The 20,879-nt window shown below is 46.2% G+C and overlaps 1 protein-coding gene across 1 annotated transcript in view; it reads right to left on the bottom strand.

The window, feature by feature from the left end:
• RBM44 (RNA binding motif protein 44) overlaps nucleotides 1–20,879 on the bottom strand; it is a 1,989,784-nt gene that overhangs the window by 1,271,307 nt on the left and 697,598 nt on the right. The window contains exon 8 of the mRNA XM_086956335.1: nucleotides 9,568–11,123. Within this exon, the coding sequence (XP_086812461.1) occupies nucleotides 9,568–11,123 (1,556 nt within the window). The remainder of the gene's footprint in view (nucleotides 1–9,567; nucleotides 11,124–20,879) is intronic.

Here is a 20,879-nt window from a genome sequence, read left to right as displayed (position 1 = left end):
TCGCTTCAAGCACGCAAGCAGATTGCAGTCGCCCTTGTTGGTTCCAGGTTAGATTATTGCAACTCTCTCTACATGGAATCCAACAAGGGCCTCATACATCGACTGCAAATGGTGCAGAATGCTGCTGCACGTTTTGTCCTGGATCTTCCCAGGGCCTCTTCTGCTACTGCTGCGAGGAGAGACCTTCATTGGCTGCCTATTCAGCACAGAATTTATTTCAAAATTCTGTGTCTGACCTATAGAGCACTCGAGGATGGACCTAAAGGCGCTATCAGCTCCCTGCTTACCCGTTACCATCCCACAAGGTGTTTGCGCTCTTCGGGACTATTCCAACTTGTTGTCCCTCGCTTTAAGCTCACCAGATGGGGAGCCAGGGCCTTCTCCGTCGTTGCTCCACAGCTTTGGAACATCTTGCCGATGAAGACCTTACCCTCTCTAGCGCTGTTCAAAAAGGCCCTTAAAACGTGGTGCTTCTCGAGAGCTTACACAGGTTGAGCTGCAGGGTCTTTGTTATGAGCTGGATTTGGAATTAGGCGCCTTGACGCCCATTGGGCTATGTTTGCGCACGATAAGATCCCTTTTATTATTATTATTATTAATGGAGTTGTATTTGGTTCCAGGAGATAAAAATCCAATTAGGGTAGGAGATTTACCTATTTGTAACATTGAAGAGATGATGATTGATCGCGATGATTTGATAAAAGAATTAAAAGGGGTTTTTAGCAACAAGGTGTTTTTAGTAAGGTGTCTGAAAGTAATAATTTATCTCCTAGATTGACAAGATTGGTTTAAAAACTGCAGGAGTACAATTTTGAGTTAAGACATATTTCTGGAGGAAGAAATTTCCGGGTGGATTATCTGTCTAGGATGTCACTGGATAAGGAAGAAAGTGACGATTTGGTGGAAGATGATGTGGAATGTGTGACCTGGGTGGATGCCACTGATGAACTTAAGCTTTCAGTTTCAGAAAATGATTGGTTAAGTGCAAGTAAGAAGGATTTAACTTTGTCTAAGGCCTTGAAGTTTGCGTCTGGGAGTTGGCCGGATGTGAGGAATTTGTCGGGTGATCTAAGAACTATGCCTCAAGTGGCGTAGGAGTTGTCTGTTAATGGCAACGAACTTCTACGAGGGGACAAAGTGGTTCCTCTAGCTGAGTTAAGGAAAGAGATTATTAGGTTGGTTCATATTGTCACTTAAGAGTGTCTAAGACCTGTATGAGGATAAAATTGTATTACTGGTGGCCTGGTTTGGATTCACAGGTAAAGTCAGTAGTGGATAATTAATCTCCTGAGGCGGAAGCCGGAAGCCGGGAGCGCGACCTGTACTTTTTAAAATTTGAGAGTCACTAATTTGTGTGTGTTTTTAACTCACCTTACTCTTCTCCTGGCATCATTCAGGGCACAAGCTCGCTCCTGAACAGCCCGCGCAGCGGATTTTAGCGCTGCCGCGGAATTCAGAACAAGCACACTTTTTGCCGCCATTAGCGGCGATCCTCGAGGCCACCCCCCCCGCCCAGACCTATAAAAGACGCTGACTGCAAGCGCCTTGTTAGAATCACTAATCTCCTGAGGCGGAAGCCGGGAGCGCGACCTGTACTTTTTAAAATTTGAGAGTCACTAATTTGTGTGTGTTTTTAACTCACCTTACTCTTCTTCTGGCATCATTCAGGGCACAAGCTCGCCTCTGAACAGCCCGCGCAGCGGATTTTAGCGCTGCCGCGGAATTCAGAACAAACACACTTCTTGCCGCCATTACCGGCGATCCTCGAGGCCACGCCCCTTTCGAGGCCACGCCTCTCCCATCGTCGCCCCCCCTCCCTATTAATCATGTGCATCTTCCGGACGCGCAGCGGACGAGCGCAGCGGGCGCGCCGTCTACGTGCTGAAGGCGCGCCTAAGGCAACCCCGTCTGTGCCTGTCCGCAACCGAACGGGGCTCGGGGCAGGACCCTTTCGCTTACCTGCACCCTTGGACACGCTAGAACCCGGAATTCCCAGACACAGGATATACTACTCCAGACAAAAATCACTATCCCTACGCCCAAAACTTAACAATTGCTACCACGCCTTATCAGCTGACTCCTTGCCCGTCTTTTGTGAGACCTGTAAGTATACGACGACTCTTCTGAAGAAAAACAAAAGGCAGACTACTAAATTAAAAATGCTGCTGCTTAATTGCAGATCCATGAAAAAGCATAAAACAGAGATCTATGATCTACTAATGGACAGCACTCCTGATGTACTATTCCTTACAGAAACGTGACTAGACGATGCTTCGTCACCTGAAGCTCTCGAAGCCACTCCTCACGGATACTGCCTACTCAGACTAGACAGACCCAAACAGAGAGGTGGTGGACTAGCTCTCATCTAGAAGGCTGAGTTAGAGTGTACCTTATACGGAAGGCTACGTTACCTAATTGCGAAAGTGGCTTTTTCACCATAAGATCAGGTTCTACTAATATCATCAATGGACTACTTATATACCGGCCGCCTGGAGGGGCTGCACAGTTCGGCGAACATCTTACCGAATTGATAACCCAGCCGGCGCTTCGGTACAAAACATTCCTTATCTTAGGTGACCTAAACCTTCACTTTGATAACACTGCTTGTAAAGAGGCCCAGACTGTGATAGAAGCACTCAAATCACTAGAACTCAACCTCCGATCCAGATCCCCCTTGCACCAACAAGGGCACCTTTTACACCCCATTTTTTCTAACTGTGAGGGTGTCAACGTCTTCCCCCGATTATAACAACCTGGTCTGATCATTTCATCATCCCGTTTGAAATAGAAGGTGTGAGAAGTTGGCCTGATATATAATGTTCACTATTCTAGTGAACCCTTATTGATGATTGGTTGTAAGTCAACCTTATAGACCAGCTATCCTAGTAGCATGGATACGAGCAGTCTTCGGGCTAAACTCTAGAGGGCATGTTAAGCCAGCTGTTATACCATCACATATACCCCTTGAACACCAAGTGAAAGGACACCACACAAGTGTTATGAAAATAAACAGTGTATTTATTTAGATCACAACAGCCCTGTACTCTTTATGAGGACAGGGTACTAAGCACACAACAAAACTCTTACGAAAATACTTGAAGTTGCACAATTTACACAAATGCCCGAGGGGCACGAAAAACCATATACTCTAAAAGTGGAATGTGAAATTACTAGCAGGTAAGTACTAATCTCATAGGGTTCGGAATCGCTAGGACTTGACTTCTGAACCTTCAGATTACTAGCAGGAGGCCTAGGGGACTCGGTGCAGAGTGTGCACTCTCACGCGGGATGCGGGACAAAGTCTATGGATGCTAGGAATTTACAAAGTTAGTGATATCGGACGAATCCGACTAGGTAGAGCTGAAACTAAAAAGGATCTGGACCCTTGGATAGTGAGGCTATGCTGGGGGCACCGAAATGCCGAAGTTACCTAGCCCGGGGGCTGCGGCTGCATAGGTCTGGAAGGAAGTCGGGAATCCTCGTTGCAGTCTATGGAGCCTGAAAGAAGAAGTTGCTGGCAGGCGACCAGTGAAGAGATTTGGATGGATCCAAGCCTGGATCGAAGATGGAAGACACCTGTAAGCAGAGGGGACCAAGTTCTGAATCACTAGCCAGTGATTAGATGGGCACCAGGATGGCACCGGCTGAAGTCACCTCGACCAGGTGAGTGGGCGACGCTGGGCTCTGCAGTCTCACGGACCAGGAGGCGTTGTCGGCGACCAGGATGGAGGTGCAAGCCGTCCCACAATGGTATCTGGTGTCGACGTCGCTGGACCCAGGATTGGGGCAACAAGTCTTGCAAATGCAAGCCCACGCGGTGGACTCAAAATGGCGTCTGGAGAGGACCAGGAGGGTCCGGGGTGCTCCTCTTTTGGAGGGGAGCAAGGGCCAGTCTGGAGCAACCAGACCAGCAGTGTTGATGTCATCGTTCGTCGTCGGGAAGGCCACAAGCCAGCGGGCTAGTAGCCAGACAACACGGTGAGCAGCAAAAAGCAGAAGGGCCCCACGCAGATCTGGTGGATGCTGGAGGGCTGAACTTCGGTGCTAGAGCTGCTCAGGGTTGGGGCTTCTCGGAACCCAAAGCACTCACTCGAGGATCCCTCGGCGGTCGTGCTGGGCAAGAGTCGTGCAGTCTTGAAGATGGCCGGTCCCTCGAGGTCTCGTCGCACCCACGGATCTCAGCTGAGCTGACGATGTGGGTAGAGGTCAGAGGTGCCAGGGAAGCCGGGTCTCGTCGTGCTGGTCAATCGGATTCCGGAGGAAGGACGTGCAGCAAGCCGCAGTGTTCTTGGATGGTGCCTGCGGGTGCAGGGTGACTACTCCTTAGCCACAAGGGAGAAATCTTGAGAAGAAGTCGAGAGTTCCTTTCGTAGAAAGTAGTTTCAGGATTCAAAGATGATCTAATTTGGAAGGGGGCCCGCTCCTATCTTTATACTAGGAAAAGGGGCTGGCACGCGATTAGGTCCTGCCCATGGGTGGGACCAGGAAGGGGGGTGGTTACACCCCTCTCCCATGCCGGACTTTCCCCAGCTCAGGGGCTGGTGTGCCCCTGGAACTGGTTCTAGCCAGCAGATGCATAGTGAGCACTGGGGTGCCACTTGCAGTCACCTTCCTCTAAAGCCCTGCCTACCCTGGATACACAAAACCCTGTCTGGGATGGTGCTAGCACCGCCCCTGACAGGAAACCCTTTGTCTAAGCTCCCCTCGCTGGAAGGACTCCCAGCTGCAGGGGGTCAGACTTGTGTCTGTGGTGGCAGCATCCATTTTGTGATGCTGAGGCTCGAGTTAACTTTAACCGGGGTTCACAGTTACATCCATGTCGTGTCCCTCTAGAAGGGTGGAATGCTAACCCCGTCGCCAGAATTGGCGAGGGGTTAGTATTCCAATTCGTATGACACCTTACTCGACATGTTTTGATAAAGTGATACCAGAGTTGGCATATAACCACGAGGATTATAATGCACTTAAGAGTATATGGTATGCGTTATCATGGAACAGCTATTAGGACTTGGTTCCGCAAGCTGCAAACGGGCTCAGCTCATGCCACACGTTTCCAAGCACTCTGCCTTCAGGATTGTCAAGGCCTGCCATAGGAGTGACTGATAGGAATCTGTGTGTCCATTTTAGGGTTAGATATAGGTATACTATATCTAAAGCAAAGGGTGATTACACCACCTTGCCCCAGCTGTCGTGCAGCCAGTTGTGTCAGATTTAGATGGCCAGCCAAAGGTGGCATAATACATGCTGCAGCCCCTGGTAGGCCCTGGGTACACCTTTGACCTGAGTTACAGGGTCTGATAAGGTGGCCCAGTACCAATTGGTTATGTACCTAAGGTACAGGGAATCCATTTTACAGAGAGAGCAGTAGGCCTGGGGCCCTGAATAGCAGGGTCCCAGGTCAACTAAGTCGGAAAACCAGCAAAACACCAGGCAAAAAGTTGGGGGCAACCATAGTCCAGTATCCACCTTCCTACAGACGGCATTTCTCCCGACAACAGAACCAACAATCCCTTACCCCAGAAGCATAGAGATTGGAAAAAGTTCAAGCAAGAGATATTTAAACTTGCCCTACTTGAAACACAACCGCCTCCTAGCAATGCCTTGCAAGAGGCGTGGAACAATTACGAAAGTTGGATGTCCAATGCCTTAGATAAGGTAGCTCCCTGGACACTCAAACCTCCTGCTAGAAGGACCAAAACTGCCCCCTGGTTCTCGCATGAACATAAACAAGCCAAAGCAAAATGCAAAAATCTTGAAAGACTTTGGAGGAAAAGTTACAACCTAGAAAGCAAGTTAAACTACACATCAGAACTTGGAATAGAATCTGCTGATAACCCAACTAGAGAACTCTTTGCTATTTACAAAGAGTTAACGGTCCCGAACAGACTCGAAGCACAAGACACCTACTCCAGCGAGCTATGCGACTCCATAGCGGACCACTTTGTTGGCAAGGTCGACAAAATATACGCCACTTTTTCTGACGGTACTGACTCCTCTAGCACACAGATGACAGTAAAAAATAGTCCTATTGCTAAATCCCGCTTAACATGCTTTAAAATACCTGAAAGAAAGGAACTGTTGAACATTGCTCAAAGCATACAGTCTGGATCACTCCGCGACGTGTGCCCCCTAACCATTGCAAGGGACTCTTGGAGAGTATGATTGATCGAATCTCTCATATTATCACTCTCTCCCTCCAAGAATGCCACATTCTTGACACATGGAAAACAGCCCAGGTCATCCCTCTGAAAAAGAAACCTAATGTCCACATCTACCAACTCCAAAACCATCGGCCCATTTCCCTTCTTCCTTTTGTTGCCAAAGTAGCGGAAAAAATGGTCAACACGCAGCTTATGAAATACTTGGAAGAGAATTCCCTCCTTCACCCCACTCAGTCAGGGTTTAGAGCCGGCTACTCGACTGAGTCCGCCGTCATTTATTCCACTGAGTGTCTCAGACAAATGGCGGACGAAGGACAGACAGCAGCGTTGATTTTATTAGACCTCAGTGCAGCATTTGACACCGTACTGCACACAACGCTGTTGTCTCGCCTCTCTGACATGGGAGTAGAGGGACCTGCCCTTGCCTGGTTAAAATCCTTCCTGGCTAACAGAAGCTTCCAGATGCACTGTCCCCCTTTAACATCCTCCGTCCCGAAGCTGAGACATGGAGTCCCACAGGGCTCCAGCCTAAGCCCAACCCTGTTCAACCTTTATATGGAACCCGCTGGCTCACATAGTTGAAGCTTTCGGGGTGGATATAGTGACCTATGCCGACGACACCCAACTGATGATCAAGTTGTCACTCGACCATACGGAAGATGCCGCCACTTTCTCCAAATGCCTGTCTTCAGTAGCACTATGGATGGACAACAACTGTCTACGCCTTAACGGCGAAAAAACTGAACTATTAATCGTCGGCAAATCTTCATCCGTGTGGTCGCAATTGTGGTGGCCGGCAGAACGGGGCAATCTTCCCTCCCCCGTGGACTGTCAGAAATCTTGGAGTAATGCTTGACTCCGATCTCTCTTTCAGATCGCAGGTCAATAAAGTCTCGGGAAGGTGCTTCAGCACATTAAAAACCCTCCGCAAAGTCCTTGACCTTCTCCCCATTAATGCCAGAAAAACACTAGTCCATGCCCTAGTCACACCCCACCTTGACTACGGCAATGTCCTGCTCCTAGGTCTAAGTAAAAAATGCCTACACCAACTGCAGTGCGTGCAAAACGCTGCTGCTTGCCTGGTACTCAACTTGCCTCGCAGAGCTTCTGGGAAAAACGCCCTAGCAAAGCTGCACTGGCTCCCGGTCAAATATCGCTTCATATTCAAAGCATTATGCTTTACGCACCGCATCGCCCAGGGCAAAGGCTCAGGTTATTTGCAAAAACTCCTCACAATTCACCGCCCCACCAAAAACCTGAGATCGGCCGGAGCTATACTGTATAAACTCCCTCGCACCCGCAGAGTCAAGATGGGTGGCCGCTCTTTCAGACATTTGGCCCCCAAGTACTGGAATGAATTACCCTTGGATCTTCGGATGGAACCCTCAGAAATGAGATTCCGAGCCAAACTCAAGACTCATCTATATCCAGGTACCTAAACCCCTCTCCTTCCTTTCAACTGCTGCTTCCCTCTCCCTCGCTTTCTGTTCTTGAGAATTAGTAGCATTCCAGCGCGGGGACACACTATTTTTAGTGCAGCCAGGCGCTTTAAAAATGGCTTTATTATTATTATTTTATTATTATTATGAGTGTTTGCTTTCGGATAAGCACTGGAAATTACCTAGTGTACCTTTACATCCCACTGTTTTTCCAGATGCTGCTTGGGAAAAAGTAGGTTTGGACTTCTCTGGACCTTATAATATCTTGCCTGATAATATGAAATTTTTGATCTTGGCGGTGGACTACTTTTCGAAGTGGTTATATTACAAATTTGTGGATGCTCCTAATTCGGATAACACAATTATATTTTTGAGGAAGCTCTTCAGGTTGGAGGGTGCTCCTAAATATTTGGTGACGGACAATTTAACTCACTTTGTTTCGGAGAAGATGTGTACATTCTTGAAGTCTCAAGATGTCAAACAAGTCAGGGTGGCGCTCTATTCTCCAGCCTCTAATGGTCTGGTGGAGCGAGGCAATAAAGTGATGAAAGAGGTTATACAAACGGCTGTGGCTTCTGGTTTGGAGGTAGGGACCTTTGTTGAAGAGAAAGTTTGGAATTATAACACGTCTCCGCATTGTACTACAGGAGTTACCCCTTTTGGTTGCTTTGGGGAAGGAAGGTACCTTCGTCACTATATCCTACTTGGTTACACAATAAATGTTCTGTTATGGGAGCGGGGAGAGAAAATGGAAAATTAGCTGAAGTGGTCAGACAAAAACAAGAGATCATGAAAAAAAAATTGATGGAAAAAGGGCCTCTGTTTCACAAGGTGTTGGGGATTGGGTGATAATAAAGAAACCTTTTAGGGTTTCAAAAGCAAACTGTTTTTTTAGACCTGTGCAAGTTGTTAAAATTAGTAAAGGTGCGGTTTTCTTAGGAGAGAAAGGTTGGTGGAGTGTGAGACAGCTAGTTAAGATGTCTGAAAATCAAGAATTAATGGTTAACAGACACAAGGACAGAGGGGTCGAGGATAACTGTGGTTGGTCTCACTGGTTAGCACCTAGTACTGGTGGGAGGAATGTGAATACTTCCATTTCTGATACCTCCGTTTCCAATCAACCTTCCACTTCCTTGAGTTCACATGCTGCTACATCCATTCAATCTTCTACTTCTGTTTCTTTCAACAGGAATGGTAGAGTGAAAAAAGCTACAGTTCGGTTTAATGATTTTGTTAGATATTAGGGAATGTTTATTTTATTTGTTTTTATTCTGATAGGGGGGGAAGGTGATGTAATAGATTGTTATGTAATGAATTGCTTTGTGATTGCTTTGTGATTGTTATTCTATGTGCCTTATGTGTTCCTTTGAATGTCTGAGTGTTCCTGGCTCGAGGTTCGCTCAGAGACTTCAGTTACTCTGTGAACTCCGGCCTGAGAGGACACCTTATTCGTGGGTGAACTTCTTTGGAATAAACTCCTTCTTTGAATCAAGAAGACTGTGGACATTATTAATTACTACAAGCAGCGAAGGTATAGGAGTGGTGGATAGTGGCAAAGGACTACTGAGTCCATCCGTGTGTTATTAGCTGAGTATTGGTTCTGAAATTTCCCAAATGTTCAAGGGAAAGTTAGTTATTTGAACAGTTGATATACAGCGCTGCTGGAGAGTTTCAACAAAGAAAGATGAGCAAAGTCCTTGCCTCTTGTACCGACATAGAATCAAGGCTCCTTGCACATAGGATGACCAAATTGCTCAACAATATTTCAATCTCAAGCTACATGGGCCAGATTGGTAAACCTGCATTAGAAAGGAAAGGGTTTGTAAGCCTGTGCCCAACCATTGAGTGACTAAAGCTCCATTTATTCTTGGAATCTAGCTTTTCAGTTACTGTTATTGTTCTCAGAAAACAAGTAAATGAACAATTACCTAAAATTAAATTTAAAAAAAAGTAAGCGTAAAACGTACCTGAGAAAGCAAATTCCAGTCTGAAGTGGTGATATCTGTACTGACCAACTTCTCTTGAGTTTCTACACAAGCTGTTTGCGATGCAACGTCCTGCATAAAGAGATGAGCCAAACAGCAATCTGTGTTGCATGCAATGCTCTTCTGTTCTGTGGCTGGCCACCTTTTCGTACTGTCCTTTATCAAAGTCACTTCAGTATTTTCTGCCCTAGAGATTAAATGCCTTTCCATGCTGGTAGCCTTGCTGGTTGTGAAAAAAGCACGGAAATCAGAACTTACATCAACTGTCTGGTTCACTCTAGATACAGGACTGCCAGCTGCGCTTTGGAGGCAGGTAAGACACTGGAAACCTGAGCTAGGAATGAGAGCCTGGGCAAATGGAGCAGTAGCATGTATTGTTTTAACTTCCTCACAAGCTGGATGGTTGTCATTAACAGAAAGGCTGGGATGCTCAGAAGCAGGAATACTAGGAAGGCTATCGAAGCTGCTGCTGGCACTTAATGCTGACTGGAAGGAATCATCAAAAATATCAGGATTAGGTTCAAAATTAAAGGACGTTTGCAGGGATTCCATACAATATTGCCGCCATGGTTGTGCAAAACTGTTATCATAACCATGACATTTTGAATTATTGTTCAAATCTTCCACACTTCCAAACATTTCAAACTTCAATATTTCAGAAGCATCTGCGAGATCCGAAAGGGACATGTCCGCTACATCCGTGCTACCTTGCAGATCATTATTTGCTGGCGGTTCCCCAACCTTGCATGGAAATTTTGTTTCCGGACAGAATTGTTTCTCGCATTTCAAAGCATCCCCTTGCATCTGCCGCATTGGTCTGTAAGCAGATAGAGAGCGGTCAGAATTTACAGCATCAACTGCATCACCTGCATCACAAAGTGGAGCAAAAGATGTCTCCGTGAAAAACGCAGCATGATTAGCATCAACTGTGGCTAGTTCACCCGAGACGTCAATAGAATTTTCAATAAACTTAGGAGTGTCTGGATTTTGACGTGATTTGAAAGTATCGAAAGTATCAAATGGATAATGACACGAAAAGCTTTTGCCTATAGTACTTTGATTCACCAACTCTTTCTCAGTTGTGACACTCTGGAGTTGGCTTTGAGAGGTGCTTATGCTATAGACAATAGGAGAACTATTGTCCTTCTCTTCTTTTGTGTCATCCAAGGTAACTGAAAACAGTGCTTGCTGTTGGCTGTACCGGTTAAATGCGGTGTCCAAAGATAAATCAACTACTGATTCACCTTCTTTGAGCAGCTGAAATTCTAAGACTGTTTGTGAGTCGATCTTTTCTGAACTGCAACTGCTTTGATTCTCTTGGAGCTTGATTTGTGTGTCAGATATCTGGACAGGATCTGCTGTTACAAAGCAATGCTCTGAGGGATCGAAGGCAGAGATAGCCATCTCAGTGTTTGAAGTTTGCTGTAGGACTTGAGAATCATCTGCTGATGAATCATTCCTGGGCTCTTCTGTACAACTTGCGAAACTCTCACTTATATCAATGGACACCATACTTTCTCTTTCAATTAATTCTTCATCTGAGTAAGATAAAAAAAAAATGTAAAACCTTCAGATAGTGCAATAAATTATCATGTCTACAGGTAAAATCAAGCCAAAAACGGATTGTATGCATTATTTTGGCCAACTTTACTAATTTAAGCCAGTCTATTTAAGAAGGCTCTAAAATAAACTATTTGTGCTCAACACAGAAATCATTTGAAACAATCAGTTTTACTTAACCGTAAATGCGGTTGTCCGGCACAGCTTTTTTTTTTAATTTCACAAAGTTTTTATTGAGAGAGATTGGCAATGATATGCACAGTACATACAAGAGCAGGTAAAGTTTGTGGTACAAGTACAAATAAAATCGAGCAAGCGATGAAATAACATGAGGGAGCAAGAAAAAAAAAAATAATAAAAAAAAAATAAAGAAAAGTGACAATCGGGCATCATATCAGTACAACACGAGAGGCTTATTACAGCATGTAATTATATCAGACTTACAGCACAGTAGGTTGTATCACGTCCATCCTTTAACACATTGAGAAGATGATTGAGAAAGCAGAATTTAGATATTTCACGGGGGTTTGAAGAGATCTAAGTGAGAATCAAGTGAGGTCCATAGTTTCCTATGTTGTGGTCGCCATCGGTTAGAAGCAAGGGAAATGTTATCGGCACCCCTGAGATTAGAAACCCAGTTGAGCCAATGGGAAAAGGAGGCTTTGGCTGTGTTTTTCCAGTTGGTCGTTATGATTTTAACCGCCGCTGTCAGTAGAAGATCAAGTAGGGCTTTGTCGTTTTCATCTAAAGTGACAGCTTTGGAGGAACCCATAACTATAGTAGCAAATTCTCTCGGGAGAGAAATGTGTAGGGCTTTGTTAATAAATTCAAATATTCTGTCCCAGTAGGTGGTAACCCGGGGGCATTTAAATATTAGGTGTTCAAGGTCTCCTCCCGATTCCAAACAGTTCCAGCAGGAGTCAGTATCCTTGATGTTGTGAAGGAAGAGTCTTCTAGGGGTCCAAAAGGCTTTGTGTAGGAGCCGGAATTTAGTTTGGGACAGAGTCAGACTAATTTTGTGTCTTGTGGTGGACTCCCAGATTTTGGCCCATTCGTTTTCCGAAGTGGGAGTGGAAGAATACGTATCCCAATAAGATTGGAGTGCAGAGACCAGGTTAGATTTCTGTGGTCTTATCATTTTGTACATTCTGGATACCTGATGTCCAAGTTTATCTAGGGCGGATAAAAGGCTAGGGAGTGAGGGGGAAGTGTTGCCCAAGTTTGCTTTTGTGAGGGCGACCTTAACGTGTAGAAAGTAGTAAAAGGCAATGCTCTCGAGTTGGAATCTGTCTCGTAAATCATTGAATGTAAGTGGTGTTGAGCCCTCATAAAGTTGGTGATGGAAGTGTATTCCCTTTCTGATCCAAGAAGGATTATACAGTGGTTTACCTCTGTATGTTAGAGTGCTGTTCTGCCAAAGAGATTCCCATTTTGATTTCCGAAATTGGTGGGGTAGGGACTTGCTTATATGGAGTAGGGAGTTTTTTGTGTTCTTAAAGATGATCCCAGAGTCGATGTTGGGGCCTAATTTAATGGTGAGGAGGGCGGAGGGCTCAAGACCTTCCACTATAGATTTTTCTACATGTAACCACACTGGCGTGTAGTCAGGTTGCGACGTGAGCCAAGTCGCACCTTGCTTTGCCAGGAAGGCGGTCTGGTAAAGTCGAAAGTCAGCCAGATTGACACCCCCTAGTGATTTATCAAGGCGTAGCTTTTTCATGCTAATTCTGGCTTTTTTTCCCTTGCCAGAGGAAGGAGGAGATCATCTTATCTAATTTAGAATGAAAGTCGTTAGAAAGTGTAAGGGGAAGCATTGAACCTAGGTAATTGACCAATGGGGAAATCATAATTTTTATAGACTCTATCCGGCCCCACCATGTGATGAACCGTGGTGACCAGCCATCCAGGATTTTTTTGATTTTCGCTAGTGTGGTCGATTCATTGTGTTTGAGTGTACTCAATATGTTATCAGTGAATTCTATGCCTAAGTATTTTATGACATCCGGTTGCCAGGCTAGTCCCGAATCACCAAGGACTTCTTTGGTAGTGTGTATATTAAGTGGTTTGACTTCGGACTTGTCCTTGTTTAATTTATAACCGGACAGTGCAGAGTATTTGCTGATTGAGGACATAAGACCCTTAATTGATACAGTTGGATTTTCTGTGGCGATTAAGATGTCGTCGGCATATGCCGCCAGTTTCACCCGGGTGTTTCCGAAGGCTACACCAGTGATGTCTTCATTGTTCTTTATGTCTGTTAGTAGGGGTTCAAGTGCCAGTAGGAATAGAGCAGGTGAAAGTGGGCAACCCTGTCTAGTACCCTGGAACAGGCGGAACGGGCTGGAAAGTGTCCCATTAATTGCTATACAGGCAGAGGGAGAGGAGTATAAGGCCATCACCATTTTTATGAATGAGTTACCCAGGTTGAATGAGCCCATACATTGTTGAAGGAAGGGCCATGAGACTTTGTCGAATGCTTTCTCAGCATCAAGGGTTATTGTGATCATCGGCGTTTTGCAGGATTTCGCTTTTTCAAGTATGTGACATAGGAGTCTGGTGTTGTCATTTGACATCCTATTTTTCAAAAAACCCACTTGTGACGGACTTATCAATTTGGGTAGTACAGAGTTCAATCTAGTAGCTAAGATCTTGGCATAGATCTTGCAATCAATATTAATTAGCGAAATGGGGCGGTAGTTTTTGGTCTGGAGGGGGTCTTTCCCTTCCTTGGGAATAACAATTATTGTGGCTTCGCTCATCGAGGGAGAGATACTCCCGCTAGAGGCAGAGGAGTTGAACACGGTTTGGAGAATTGGTGAAAGTTGGCTGTCAAAGGCTTTGTAGAAGGACCGAGAAACCGTCAGGACCTGGGGCTTTGTTGTTTTTGAGTGTTTTGATGGTTGTCGAGATTTCTGTAATACTGATGGGGGACCCCAGATGTAATTTGTCAGTCTCCGAAAGTTTGGGGAGGTCGAGTGTCTCCAGGTAGTCCGAACATGCCTTTAAGTCCAGAGATTTATCGTTCCTGTACACCTCCTCGTAAAATGATTTAAAGGTATCAAGAATCTTGGATTGATTAGTGTGTGTGTTGTTTGTGGGGTCCTTTATAGAGGAAATGGTTGCTAGCTTCTGCTTATGTTTAAGATAGGAAGCTAGTAACTTCCCGGCCTTGTTTCCCTCACATAGTTTTAAGGCTTTAAAGCGGTTGATCCACACCCCTGCCCTCTTGCTTGTGATGGAATTATACTCTTATTTCTTTTTTATGAGCAGTTCAAGGGGATTGGAGTCTTGGGGGTTGGTTTTGTGTAGGGCTTCTAGTGATCTGATCTCCCCCTCTAGTAGATCCAATTCCTTGTTTATCGCTTTGTTGGCTTTGGCTCTTATGTTGATATTAACTCCACGGATCGTGGGTTTGAGAGCGTTCCAGAGGGTGTTTGGGTCCGTGACAGGGGTATTATTTAAGAGTAAGTACTCTTCGATGGCATTAGTAATCAGGAGTTTGTCTTCAGGGTTGGTTAGCGTTTCATCATTGAATCGCCATCTTCTGGGCGGTCTGATTGAGCGGGAGCCCGCGAGTTTGGTGTGAATACATGCATGGTCGGAAATTAGTTTAGGGGCGATGTCAGTTTCTTCGATTAGGTGTGCAAACGTGGAAGATATTAGGATAAAGTCAATGTGTGAGTAGGAGTTGTGGGGAATGGAGTAGAAGGTGTAGTCTCTTCCCTCAGGGTTTTGGAGACGCCACGAGTCTCTAAGGCAGTATCGTTCGCATAGACGCAGAAGGGCCAAATGTGAACGTGAAGGATGAAATGCGCATTTGGGATGCCTGTCTAGTAATGGGTCTAGGGGGAGATTGAAATCGCCACCCACAATCAGAAGGTCGTCCAGAGGGATATGTTCCATCGAGCGAGAAACTGAGTCCCAGAATTCCGGGTCGTCTGAGTTGGGTCCGTATATGTCCACTACGTGTATGGGGTCATCATCCCTGCGTAAATGGGCCATCAAAACCCTCCCCTCCGCGTTGTGAGTGTGTGATACCAGTGTTATGTTCGCTTTCTTCGATATCAGCGTAATTAGACCCTCTTTTTTGTGTGGTGCAGGAGACGACAGTATATGGGAGGCCCAGTGAACGTTTAGGAATCGCGTGTCCTCTTCCGATAGTTTAGATTCCTGCAGGAGGATAATATCCCCCTTAGTTTTGGTGATATACTCAAGCACTTTCCTTCTTTTTACAGGGTGATTAAGTCCCTTACCATTTAGCGATACAATCTTGAGGTCATCTGCTATGGAATTAGTATTAGAGATTGTCAGGCAAGATTACCGCTAAACGAAGATCTGGCGGGGGACAGCGTATTGAATCATTTATCCCTGTGGGAGTCTGTGTGTAATTGTGACAACAAGGGGACAGAATTATCGACATGGCTAGGGACAAAACTGGCGTGCGCATGTTGTACCTGTAGGAAACAGACAAATAGGGACCAAAAATAACATAAGGTGATGAATAAAGCTCTAAAGTACTGGCATTTTGTAGCTGCAGAGTGCTCTCTCTTTTTCCCATTACTCATGTAAACCCTCCCTTCCCCCCCTCCCCGCCTCCCCCCAAATACGTACATAGGGAGTACGACGACAGTACCCAGCTAGGCAAAATAGGAGTATTAAACATTAACAAGACGTTGCTCAGTATTTCCCATGTTAGAACGTATGTGGGTGAAGATGTCGAGCTTAAATGCGGCAACGAGTATTATTTTCTGCAGTAGATAACAATAACAATACAATAACAGACCAGGAGCAACTGGTAGCATTGCACTTACAAACCTTGTAGATAAGAGTAGGTCCAGCTGAACATTGTTTTAAACTACTAAAACCATTATATTGGCACTAAGTTTCCCATTAGCTATGGCAAATATATGTGCACAGAAACATATAATAATGAACCAGGAGCGACTGTTTGCGTTGCGTAATGGAGAAGCTGTAAATAGGGTAGAAACATCTAGCTATTGTACCCATAGCTCCCACTACCTTTGTAGCACGGAGGAGAATATCTATCAGCATCGTCAACTTTGTCAATATGCATGGGAGCGGTGGAACGATAATGATAATGGATAATATGACATGCATTTGGTATTGTGAGTGGTCGGCTAGCAACAATAGAGACCAATAATAGAGACCAGAGGAAAGCAATTACGGCGTAGCATCAAGTACACCGTGATACGACCTGGAGAGGACAAAGTGACAGTTGACCTGCACCTTGACGGGATAGTCACGTGGTCTTCCTTTTATTAGATGGGGCATTCGATTGATCCATTTCCTGAGGTGGGTCATGTTTCAGGTAGTCTTTCAAATCCCTTGGGTCGGTGAAGAACTTCGGGTGGCCATTAAGAATGATTTTGAACTTGGCGGGACCTGCAAAGGAGAAAGGTATGTTCTTGGATCTGAGTATGGTGCGGAGTTCGAGGAACCCCTTGCGAACTTCCACTGTGTCTTTAGAGTAGTCCTGCGTAAAGATGATCTTGTGACCTTCCCACATGATGGAGTGGTTCTTTCTTGCGTATTGTAGGATCATTTCGACATGCTGATATCTGAGTGGCTTACAGATCATTGGCCTGGGCCCCCTCTCGCGGTTGTTAGTGAAGGTTGGGATTCTGTGCGCCTGGTCTAGCTCCAGACCGTGCAGGAATACAATTTTGGTGATCGCGGGGATCCATGCTTCCAGGAAAGCCACGCAGGAGTCTGCATCTTTTTCCGCGTTTTCCGGTATTCCAAAGATTCTGACGTTCCCTCGCCTGTTGCGGTCTTCCAACTCAGCATTTTGGTGCTTTAGGATGCCAGTGGTGTTTACAAGGCGTTGTATTCTAGCGGCTGACTGGCGTGAGAGGTCCTCTACATCGCTGATGCGTTGCTCTGCTGTTCCCAGCCCTGATTTTAGGTCATTCATATCAGCTCTGATAGCTGTTAACTCTAGCTGCATAGAGTCCGTGTTCGCTTTGGTTGACTTGGAAATCTCAGTAAGGTCTCCCAACTTTCAGTATCATTTCCATTGTGGCCGCCATGTCAGCTCTACTTTTAATGGGGGACTCAGAAATCTGTGGTTCGGGTTTCACTTTTTTTGGATTGTTCTTATCCTCTTTGCCCGACATTTTGAGAGTGAGGACTGAGGAGAACCCACTCAGAACTAGGCGGGCACGCGGGCACGAATAAGCAGCTGACCCCCTCAGTGCTGGCAAGTTGGCTGGTTCTGTGTCCGTAGGAGAGTTGACCCTGAACCAAGGTCTGGCAGCTTGACAGTGTTGTAGTTGTTAATAGGGATTTAGGTGGGCAAGCCTGAAACAGAGTCAGAGTGAGGTACCGGCTAAGGACACCCTGCCAGTAAGCTTTAAAGTCGTGGTCCCCAAAGAACGATGAAAGCCTCACAAGAAGCAGGCTGGAGGACTTCCTCTTGATATTAGAGGAGAACCGCTACCCCCAAACAGATGCTTAGTGGCTAATTAGCTGAGATTACTATCGACTCGTTTTTGGGGTGGTGGCCCATCTTAGGGTCAGGCGAGACGGGAAGAAATCAGCATTGAAAAGCTGTGTTCACGTTGATGTAAGCGCCTCTTACCGGCATGTGGGGGATTCTGGCGTTGATTTAGCATCCCCGGTGGTGTTGGTTAAGGTCCGTTGTTGCTCGGTAGTAGAGCCCGAGTAGTCAGTCAGGCACCGCCGATGAGACGTGGCGTCGCCATTTTGAGGGGCTCCGATGTCGGCGCGCTAAGAAGTAGCAAAAGTCCTCGTGAGGTGCGTTAAGTGCGGTGATCAGGGCACCGGAGGGCTCCGCGAGGCATGAGGCATCGGGTCCGTCGTTTCTCCCACTGTTCTGGGCGGTGGATCAGCTGGGAACCGATGAGGTCGCTCTCCCGAGTTGCGGAGCTCGAGGTTAGGCGGCCATTCACACTGCCGTCCAAGCCACGCCCCGTCCGGCACAGCTTTTTTATGTTTAAAGAGCCACCTGAATAGATCACAACATATGCATCCCCCTAACCATAGCAACAAAAAAATAAGTTATTTGTTTAAGGAAAAGGCCCATAAAAAAGGAGCCCTTCAACAGTAAGTATAATTCACTTTCAAATATACCTCACAAGCCTGCAGTCATTCCTCTCTATACCAACTGCCATCTTCAGATTTGCATGCATCACATAAGCATGCTATATCAACTACTATGAAAACGCAATGGGAAGGCTTGAAGGGCCACGTGAATCTACAAAGATCCCAAATCTTTAAAACCACCTTAACAGGTTAGTTACTTAGTCTTCCTCCAGCAATATACTGTTTCAAATATTCATTTTCAACTTCAATAGCATACCCAGCAGTAAGTACCTGAAAGGCGAGGGAGGAGTTAGTATCAATTAAATTCTTCGGAACAAATTGCAGTGCTGGACTTTGCGTTTGCATCTAACAGGGTTTAGATTACACTCCTACATACCTTTCGGCATGAACACAGACTTTTCGCAAAGTGAGCTTGTCAGAATTAAAAATGAGATATGAATCTCCAGAGTGGAATTCCTGAATCTCTCCTACCCTAAATCTGAGGCGTTAGTCGCCAGGAAGGCATTTTACAAAGTACGACGTTTGAGATCGGAGGCATGCATCAGCCTGAAAGGCTTTGATATGAGGCTTACCAGTACTACAGTGTATTTTACTTTTATTGTTTCTTGGACAACAAAGTGTGAAAACTGTTGAAATTCAGTAAATTGGGCCCAGAGTGAGGTTGGAATTATATCCATTTGTGGCACTTCAGGTGATTTTGTATATACATGGGTTGCGTTTCCATGGGAAATGCCTTTTTTGTGTTGCTAATAACTTTAGCGCCGTTTCACAAACATCTGCAAAACTTTTCAAAAAAGTCCTTTTTGACTAGTTTGCCCATGGAACATTTTTGCGTGATCTTCAAGCGGGGACCGAGAAAAAACAGGGGTACCAAAATGCGTTTTCCTTATTAATTTTTCAATAGGAACTTCAGGCACAGTTACAGCCCAAACCGCTGAACATACTTACCCCAAATTTGGCAAATTGCTAAATCTGAGGCCAGAAAGAGTACTTTTTGTGATTTGGTATAAATACGTTCAGTAGCAATTAATGCAAAAAAAACGTTGTATATCTAGTGACGCAGAGCCTCTGTGGATCCGACTGATCGGCAACCACCACATAAACAAGGAAGTAGAGGCACCCATCTTATGTCTCTAGAACACTGACATTGCTAGGCCTGGTGGACAAATTATTTTTAATTATGCTACTAATTTGTGGATGATTCATAAATCCGCAGAAATTATTTTTTTTTTTTAAATATATGCGCAGGCTTCAGCACTTGTTCATTAAAACCCCCCCACTGGTGGGCTAAGGCTCAGGGGGGCAATGCATACTGTTTTTTGTTTGAAGGGTTGTGGCCCACCTCCCTGAGTCTAACTTGGTCCCAGGGGCCCCATCCCCAGTGCCAAAATGTAAGTTAAAGAGGAGCGAGGAGCCAGGAACTCCATCCCCTGGGGCTGAGGCAAAACAATTAAGGGAGGAGGTTGCAGGGCTTCTTTCCCTGAGCCTAATTTGGCCCTGGGGTCCCCATCCCTCAGTGCCGAAATATAAGTTAAACGAGAAGGGAGCCACCTGACCCCCACCCGAGCCTCAAAGAGGCCCCAGGGACCCTATCCCCGTGGCTGTAACACATTCTCCTGGAGCCTATGATGACCCCATCACTCCATCTCCTGGAGCCTGCTTACTTGCTGTGTCTCGGGGAGCCCACCACCAGGACATAGCAGTTTCCCTGCACACATTGGCGCCGGGAGGGAAACTTGTGTTTGCTCCCGTCTGGTGGGAGCATTTTCAAAACTCCCACCAAACGGGTACAAACACCAAGTCTCAAGCGTGCTGGAGCTTTACAATTGCTCTTGCCGCCTAAGAGCGAGCTTGAGATCCATTTCCCTGCCCAAACTGATGCAGACAAGGAAACAGATCAAGATATTGCCCCTGCCTAGAAGCAACAGCATAAATAGCGGCACCCGTTGAAAGGGAGCAATGCCTACTCCCGTACTATGCAGGACACCGGCTGGGGCTGCGGGCCCCTGGGTCTCTCTCTCCCTGGCCCCTTAACATTGTGCATCGTGGGTGCACTGGGTGGGTACCAGGGCAGCCTCCTTTAACACCTTGCATGCTGATGACGGAACCGCTCCGTCATCAGCTGCGGGTGCGCTGTGCTGACGGAGCGGTTCCGTCATGACCCGCTCGCCGCTCATGCGCGGCGCGAATTTCGCGCCCGCGCTGAACGTTCTATTGAGCGGGGCGGGCCATGACGGAACCGCTCCGTCATCAGCACAGCTCAACTGAGGCTGGTGACGGAGCGGCTCCGTCACCAGCATGCGGCCGCCGCGTGGCCGCCCCGCCCCCTTAGCGCTGTGGCGGAATAGTCGCCGCAGCGAAGGGGTTAATGCAATTCCTGGCCATAATAAGCTGGAGAGGAGCAGCACCCCTCACCTTCAAAATAAATATAGCCCTGGGGAATGGTGCCCCAAGGCCTTATGAGGTTCGGACAAGGGAGCTATACATCGCCCTCCCGTTATTTATTTTTTTTGTTTTAAAATACAGTCCTGGTAGAAGGGGTCCCTAAGGCCAAAAACAGCTTGTGGAGGAGGTTTCCCTTCCGCATTTTATTTATATTTCAGTCTCGGCGATGGGGTCCCTGGGGCATAATAATGCTTGGGGAAGGG

Source organism: Lissotriton vulgaris, chromosome 2_1 (assembly GCF_964263255.1).
Source record: "Lissotriton vulgaris chromosome 2_1, aLisVul1.2, whole genome shotgun sequence".
Lineage (NCBI taxonomy): Eukaryota > Metazoa > Chordata > Amphibia > Caudata > Salamandridae > Lissotriton > Lissotriton vulgaris.
The sequence above is the reverse complement of the archived record's forward strand: the minus strand, read 5'-3'. Positions and strand labels throughout refer to the sequence as shown.